This window comes from Polistes canadensis, unplaced genomic scaffold, assembly GCF_001313835.1.
Source record: "Polistes canadensis isolate GaletaPanama2010 unplaced genomic scaffold, ASM131383v1 scaffold_299, whole genome shotgun sequence".
Lineage (NCBI taxonomy): Eukaryota > Metazoa > Arthropoda > Insecta > Hymenoptera > Vespidae > Polistes > Polistes canadensis.
In genome coordinates this window covers 159,654-168,409 of record NW_014569846.1, presented here as the reverse complement: position 1 = coordinate 168,409, position 8,756 = coordinate 159,654, and the positions used below count along the sequence as shown (strand labels likewise).

Here is an 8,756-nt window from a genome sequence, read left to right as displayed (position 1 = left end):
TAAAACACCTTATCTTATCACACGTAATCATATACTGCTGATGAAGTCCCCAGTAAGAGGACGAAACGTACAACTAATTCAAAATAAATTGTTCATCAGATTTATTAACCGTATATAATTCCCTTTGAGATTTATATAATTAATATATTTTTTGGACAAGAATATTGATAATTAAATTATAATAGAATTTATTCGCGATAATTTGATTTCATTGAAGAAGAAATTGTCTTTTACACATATGATATCAACAAATTCAATACAAATAACGTTATAACGTTTAAAACAAATGATCCTAATTTCCAATCTTAATTTATTTTCTAATTTGCATTGATTCCTATATCATATTGTTTCAAATCGATGTAAAATATATTCCTGATTTGAATGAGATATCCTTTTTCCTCGTAAAAGGTTCAATTTTGTACGAGGTCAGGATCATCTTCTTCCCGCGCGCGCCAGTTTAACCCATCTTCGAAGACTAAAAGAGGAACACCAGGCAAAGTATAGGGGTAGGGGGTTGGTTGAAGTGGGTGTAGGGGGTGGTATAGGGTGTGGGGGTGATGTTGGGTGTGAGAGTGGGTGGTGTAGGAGGAAAGAGGATAGTTAGGCGAGGCTGCAAGTAACGTTGCAGTTAGATAGGTGAGGACCGGTAGAAGGGGACGAGCGCAACGATTGGTCCAGAGCGAGGGGGTGGTGCGGGATGCATGAATCGTGACGTCACGCGTCGACTGCTTTGAAATCAAGCAGAGTCAGTCGCGCGGCGAACTTCGTGGCGTGTGTTTGTCTGTTAGTTTGTGCCTTATTTTTATCTCTCTCTCTCTCTCTCTCTCTTGCATTCTCTCTTGCATTCTCTCTTTCTCTGTCATTCAATGTTTGTCTATATTTTATAATTCATTTAATTATCTCATCTTCATTGATTTATCTATTTTTAATTTGTTTTTTCTTCTCTCTCTCTCTCTCTCTCTCTCTTTCTATACATCTATCAATCTTTTTTGTTTGCTTTTATATATTTCTTTTTTTTATCTCGTTCTTTTGCTCTCGTGTTTTTTTAGCTCCGACTTAGTGTTTTTAAGCTCGACCACATTCGAACGAACGAAATCGTAGAAGAATCTTCCTACTCTTTTAACATATTCTCTCTCTTTCTCTCTCTTCTCACACCGTTGGATTACTCCAATTTTCTTTCGGTAAAGGGAGAGAGGATATATCTTTTATATACGGATTCTCTCAAATATTTTTCTCTCCTATCGTTTTATATTTTTTTTTTTTTTTTTTTTTCTTTTTTTTTTTTTTCCGTTCGGGATTTTTTTTTTTTTTTTTTTTTTTTTTTTTTTTTTGGCTTCTCGACGAGAAGCGCGAAAAAATCGTCCGTGGAACTTGGTTCGGCCTCTTGGTAAAAGTTTTTCACGGTGAGGGGACGGCAAAGAGGANACCGTTGGATTACTCCAATTTTCTTTCGGTAAAGGGAGAGAGGATATATCTTTTATATACGGATTCTCTCAAATATTTTTCTCTCCTATCGTTTTTTTTTTTTTTTTTGGTTTTTTTTTTCTTCCGTTCGGGATTTTTTTATTTTTTTTTTTTGTATTTTTATCGTTGGCTTCTCGACGAGAAGCGCGAAAAAATCGTCCGTGGAACTTGGTTCGGCCTCTTGGTAAAAGTTTTTCACGGTGAGGGGACGGCAAAGAGGAGTTTGGGGAGGGAATAGAAGAGGAAGAGGAAGAAGAAAAAAAAAGTAGGAAAACCACGTGACCGGGGAGTCGAAGAACAACGTGAACAAATCCTCAGAGTGAGATAAAGAGAGAGAGAAAAAGAGAGAATAAGAGAGAGAGAGAGAGAGAGAGAGAGCTTCGTATTCTTCGAACGACGAGAAGAGCTTACCCGCTTGCAAGAAAGATTAGAGAGAGAAAAGAAAAAAGTTACTAGTGTGATCAAAGTAAAAAGAGGAGAACGATCGATCAATAAAAAAAAAAGAAATAAATATCGGATCAAATAATCGCGGTCGCGAAAAAACTTGGACCTACGTGTTCAGTGCATTTTATAGTTGATTGTTATTGTTGCAGTTATTGGGGGTTGGTTTGTTGGTTTATACACGTACGTGGGTGTTTATTTAGAAAAAAAAAAAAAAATAAGAAAAAACAACGATAGTAGTGTGTTGCACGATGACGTTGGAAAAGTATAATAACGGAGACAGCAGTGATTTCGGTGACACGATCATCATCGATTATCTGTGATTGTGATTCAATAAAAATCCCTATACTAATGCATTAGGAAGGATTAATATCAAAAGAAGGAATATATATAACACATACAGAGTGTTTATATTTACTATAATATATATATAAACATATTAAAATCTAAGCTTGCATCTTTCGTCACTTTTGTTAAGTGTCTGTGCGTGCGTGCGTGCGTTCGTGTGTGTCCTTTTTTTTTTATTTTATTCAACACTTCTCTCTTCATGTCATTATTATTATTATATTAAAGTAGAAGGATTATTTCGCGTTTATAAAATATCATAAACGACGTTGATTATTACAAAATTTCATTTCAACGAGAAAGATTTCGTAATATAATCAAAGGTTGGAAGAGAGATAAATCGAAATGGGAGTGGTACTGATGCTGCTGCTGTTGCTGGTGCGCGGATTCATTCGAGGTTAACCGATTACCCTGTACCTTCTCGCGCCTGACTGCTACTCTCGAGTGACCCTATCTCGAAGGGTAATTAGTCGTTAGAGGTGGACGAGAAGGGTTGTTAAATATATATATATATATATACACATATATATATACTAGTTTTACATCGTCACATGTCTTTATTCACCGTCATGCTGACCACCACGTTGTTGTTGTTACTCTTCCTCCTGCATGGACCAACACTCGTCCTAACAGATAACTTGGGTAAGCCTTTTTTTTTCTTAATCATTCAATATTTTTTCTCTCAATACAGATTTTTATTATATATATATATATATACGGATAGTTTTTATTCGACTTCAAAGATGCTCGTAGATTATATTTATTTTTTTGTATTAATACTACAAAAAACTTGTATCGAGAAAGGATTGAAATTGTATCGAATGTCATTTTTCATAGGATCATCGATTGGTTCGTTCATTTTTCTCATATTATTTTCTCTCTTATCGTTAAAATCCTGCGATAAACATTTATTTGGAATTTAAAGTGACGTTTTAAAAATTCCGTTCGGGTTGTTGTTTTATTTTTCTATCGACAAGCAGTACGTCAAATAATGTTAAATATTGTTTTAAAAGTATATATATAAACAATGTATGTCTGCATTTAAAACGTCAACTTCCGTTTTTATTTCTTATGAATGAGTTCGCGTACGATGTGGAAAAGAAATTAAAAAAAGGGCGGTTAGGTTGAGAATGAAGTATAAAAATGCACGTGACGACAAATGACTAAATAATATATACTAGACAATTGAGAATTATTATCGATTGTAAAATATTGTTCCAATTATTTTGTTTGCTTCGTTTGTCCTATCCGTTCTTTTATATTATAGAAAAAGGAATTAGTATGGGTTTGGGGGGTGGGAGTGGGGTGAAGCCATAAAAAGAAGCTTATTTTTTTTTATTAGTCCGTGCTTTCGTTCGATCGGAAAAGGAAAACAATGAAACGCTAGTAGAAGATGATGCACAAGGAACGTATTACATATACATACGTAAAAGGAGAGGGATCGTAAACAAACGTTGATGGAAAATATCGTCGCTTACAACGAGTTGCTTTTCTATAAAAAAGCAGCAGCAGCAGGAAGAAGATGCTTTTTGATCGAACAAAGGCTTCTACGATCGTTGTAGTTACACAAGCGAGATCGACTTTTCTCAAACGAGTATTGGATGAATTTCTCTGCATCATATAATATGTGTGTTTGTTTGTATTGGTTAGTATGCATTGTGCATACGTATGTCGGATGACATTTCTCTCAAATCTCGTGGAAAACTAGTCGGAGAAAATTGATTTTATTTATTCCTCTATAGTAGAACTAAGAAAATGCATCTTAATCTTCTTCTTTTTGAAAACGTGTTAACATAATGATCTCAAATGAAAAATCATCAATCGTGTTTGTGATAAACTGCATTATGATTTCCAACGGGTTTTTATTTTTTTTTTTTCGATGACTTTTCTTTTTCTTGTTGAACCGTAAAAATGTCGTACCATTTCAACGTTGTATACTTTTTCCTGCTATTGAAGAAGTACAAATCGTCGCCGTCTACTTCTTCTTTTACTTTAACTTTTTCTTTTTATTTTTCTTTTTAGTTTTCTTCTTCGTTTTCTTCGTCATCGTCGTTGTCGTCAACATCTATGTCAACGTTGTGATTCTTTCTTTAGCTTAGAACGAGACGAAAATCTTTGCGAAGCTTCTTTTAGTACCTAACGATATCGGGGTTTATGTTAGAACCGTTGAAAAGAAAATAAAAAAGATAGAAAAAAAAAAAAAAGAAAAAAAAAAAAAAAAGCGCGTATACATTTTTTCCGACGAATGAAGAAAATTGACGAAGAGAAAATCGATATACGATATTATTATGTATTTGTATGCATTTACAAGTAACAACGTTTCTAAATCTATTGGGTTTGTTCTTTGAAACGTTGTTTGAACAATTGTTTAAATGTTTCTCAATATAATTTGTAATGTTCGATATCCAACGTGTGATGCAATTGGATAAAACGTATCGTTTAATGTCCTGAGATTAGAATAACTATTTGTTTTAACACTGAAAACTTATCAACAATTTACATAGAATTTTTCTTTTTCTTATCATAAACTAATCAAATGACCGATGTTTAATTAATATTATATTTCATTGCAAATTTAAACCTATCAATAATTTATCTATATGCGTATTTATTTATATCTATAACTAATCAAATGACCGATGTTTAATTAAAGTTACATTTGATTGCAATTGAATACAGCTAATAATACATTTTGGATTTTAGTATAATATAATAAATGAATTAAATGTTACAGATAAAAGAAATGAATAACATCTTAATGTTAACATTACAATTTCAAATAGAAAATCAATTGTGGATGCGTTTAATGTTAAAATATAATATAATACGGTTGCTGTTACTGTTACGGTATTTTCACAAACTCGCAAAGAACATTCCTACGTTAAATTTTCGAAATATTTCATACAAATTAATTACTTTATACGTTTTTCTTTAAAAATAGTAACTATTATTTCACGAGCTATTTTGCAATAAAAATTTCTAACAGTTTGTATATAAGAAAAAACGCTAATATAATATATTTATGCAATTATTGATAGGTGTAAGAAAAAAATTCATGCGATATCAGAAAAATATAATATTTTCCGTAGTGCCAATCATTTTTCTTTTTTTTCTTTTTTTTTTTCTTTTTTTTGTAACATATACCAGTATTGTTCTAGCATCGTTTATTTATGTCGTTACACTGTCATAGTCACGTTATGCTGTTATAGAGATACAATCGAAAGAATAGCATTTTTCTTTCCATAAAAAGTTTCTACTACGTCTCTCTATTTTATGCGACAAAGTAAGTCGAGATATCGAATTTAAATTTTCTTCTCTCTCTCTCTCTCTCTCTCTCTCTCTCTCTCTCTCACGCGCGCGAGTCGTTTATATTTCACGGATAAAATTTACTTTTGAAATTTCACCAGAGAGAGACGCGCGTCTTATATATATATATATATCGTTTTTTGTTATTTTTATTTTAATTTTAATTAACTGTATACGTTTCATAGCTAATGAATCTTGTTAGAGAATAAATACGAACTCTTAATCCTCTGTATAACGTCAGGAAAGAAACTTCTAAGTCATTTTACGTCAGAAATGTATCACGGTTAGTTTCATATCTTGAAAGTTAATGTTTGCTAAAAGTGTAAGTTATATTTTACTGGTATTACTTAATAAGATATAACTTTGTCTTTGCCGTTATTATTATATTAATATAATTTATATTTTCTTCTTAATTATATATAAAATGTTTATAAGTTTGTGTTATAATTATAAATTATGTTGGAACATTTTTTTCTATACGCGTAAAGTAAAAATTATTAAATGATAAAAAAAAAAGTACAAAATTTTAATCTCCCTACTCGCATATTTGTGCATAATACATTTTTTTCATATAATACCTATATTTTAATATTCCAATATTTTATATTATCTTTTAGAAAATAATATTGCGTCAGTCATTATTATTTTTAATATATTTCTTTTTTTCGCGATATATAATGTTTCTAAAATAATACGAAAATAGAAGATAACGAGAGAGAGAAATAGAGAAAGATTATACGATAGGATAGATCGAGATTTAGGTTTCTGAAGAGGTAATCATCATCATCATCATCATCTAACAGTACGGTTCGTCAGCCTGCCAAGAACGTACCAAAACCTTACGACAATTAGGATAATTATTCCCTTAATTATGTTAAACCCGCATATCTTTCTCTCTCTCTCTCTATATATATATATCTCTCTCTCTTATTTGTTCATCTTGAAACTTTACGTAAGAGGGATGCGTGTAGGAGTCAACGAGGTAGAAACATCGTTATCTATCCGTTTTACGATGAAATTATCTTCCACGATTTATTCGTAAAATCGATTACTTGCTTTGCTTTCGTTATTTTGCATAAACGACGATTTTTTATTATTTTATCTCGAATTGAAAGAATAAAGATACTTCTTAGAAGATAGTTTTCTTACCCAACACACTTTTATTTATTTCCATTCCTATCTTTCATTCTCTCAAACTTTGTTGGTACGTAGGAACAAGGTGGAAAAAGGAGTCGAGTAAAAGTTAGTCGAATACGAACTAGTCCCATGCGAGTTTAGAGAGAGATTAAGAGAGGAAAGAATAAGGGTGAGGAGTTTTGGGTCCTCTCTTACGGTTCGTGGAAGCGACAAATAGCTACGAAGAGAGCCACGTAATTACCATCGTAAATCTGTCCTACTGCTGCTGTCTCTGCAAAAACAAAAAAACATAAAAAACGAATAGAAATAGAGAGATAGATAGATAGATAGATAGATAGATAGAAAGAAAGTGTACTAAGAGTAGGTAAAATATGGTTGAAAAATGGAGAGGTATGTTAGATGATAGTGTGTTTGTATATCTATATGAAAATGTGTATGTCTCTCTTTCTCTCTGTGTGTTTGTATGTGGGTGTGATCAATTTTGCAAGAGAGGAATATCTTTTCTTTCGAAGATGGCACTTTATCGATAATACTTTAAAAGAAAGAAAAGAAAAAGAAAAGAAAAAAGAATTGGGCGGCTGCTCGTAAATTCCTATTATAATTGGCTAGATATCTCTAAGACGTAAGAAATTGTGATTGGTTGAGTTTGCTTGAAAAACTTGGCGCCATCTCCATAAATCGTACGGTTGGTTGAACTGACGTGCAGGAACGAACGATGGCCTCTTTCTTTTCTCGATGGGAGTTGTAGAAACCCCCATGCCTCCCCCTCGATGCTTCCTCCCTCCCTCTCGTGCGTTTCAAATGCAAAAACGAAAAGAGATGGAAGGTGGTAAGGTAAGGAAGCAAGCAACCAACCTGGCAAGCTTCAAACGAAAAAGGATGGATAGATAGATAGATAGGACGAAAAGTGACTAGGAAAAGATAAAGATAGAAAAGAACCGAGAGAAATTTTTGCGGCCGGTGGTACGTGCCACGAACGTGTCGTACGTGTTCACTCTTTATTTGGACACCGAAGGTGAACACACCAACCAGGCAATGCGATGAAACGAGCTTCCGCTTCTATACTCGTGAAAAAAAGAAAAAAATAAAAAGAGAGAGAGAGAGATAGAAAGAATGTCCAAATTTCAAATGCGTATAAGCACCAACGCAAGTGCTATATCATATATTTTTTATCATTTTATTTTATTTTATTTTACAGTGTTTCCAGTTTAAAATATTCGTCAAATATTCTCTTTTTAAAGATTAGAATTTAATATATATATATATACACAGTTGTTTTCATCATATTTATGTATTTTGAGTCAGACACATTGTATATATGTAAATGTAATTCTTTAAGTATACACATGCTTTAGCATCATGTGTCCGATATGTAGATGTAACGTGTTATGTAATTCCAGTAATAGATACTAGTGTTTATCTTTTACGTAACAGATCGGTTACTAAAATAGTTAAGCATAAGTATCTTTTTTCTTCTTCTTCTTTTTATTCTAGTGGTATTTCTATTCGAGTAGAATAATGAATAGTAGAAAAATATAATGGTATTGGTAACTAGAAAAGTAGTTAGTTGATAAGTGTTTAGTAAAAGAGTCGAGTTGAAGTAATAGTAGTAGTAGTTAAAAGAAGTGCGCACGTAGTAGTAAGACCTTGGCCCATGGTAACCACCAGAGAGAGGAAAAGAAGCATGCTTGCATAATTAATTTCTGTAGTAAACCGTACAGCTACCGTCTTAAAAGTCGAGTCGAGCTATTAAAAGCTTCTTTCCTTCATTGATTCACCGTCTCCGTTACTGTCTTCCTTTTTCTTTCTCCTATTTTATCCCTTATTTCTCTTTTTCTTCCCTTAGTTACTTACTCCACCGTTCATTTACATTTGGCTTATTGTTTTCAACGATACAAATACTCATGTTCCTTGATAGTAGTTTTCTTTTATCTATAGTGAAATGTATTCTTTCTCTCTCTTTCTTTTTTCTTTTAATGCTGATTTTTTTCTGTATTATTTCTTCTTTTTATATATATATATATATATAATGAAAGATCTAATTAAAGAATTCATATTTTATT

The 8,756-nt window shown here is 32.3% G+C and overlaps 1 protein-coding gene and 1 long non-coding RNA gene across 4 annotated transcripts in view; both read left to right on the top strand.

The window, feature by feature from the left end:
- Positions 1–698: 698 nt before the first annotated feature.
- LOC106791346 lies at positions 699–2,123 on the top strand. The gene is made up of 2 exons (XR_001382172.1): positions 699–783; positions 2,058–2,123. It is a non-coding gene; the product is annotated as an uncharacterized LOC106791346 (long non-coding RNA).
- Positions 2,124–2,485: 362 nt separating this feature from the next.
- LOC106791345 (protein eva-1) overlaps positions 2,486–8,756 on the top strand; it is a 157,109-nt gene continuing 150,838 nt past the window's right edge. For all 3 annotated transcript variants that reach the window (XM_014756917.1, XM_014756918.1, XM_014756916.1), the window contains exon 1: positions 2,486–2,892. In XM_014756917.1, the coding sequence (XP_014612403.1) occupies positions 2,802–2,892 (91 nt within the window). In that variant the 5' untranslated portion in view covers positions 2,486–2,801. The remainder of the gene's footprint in view (positions 2,893–8,756) is intronic.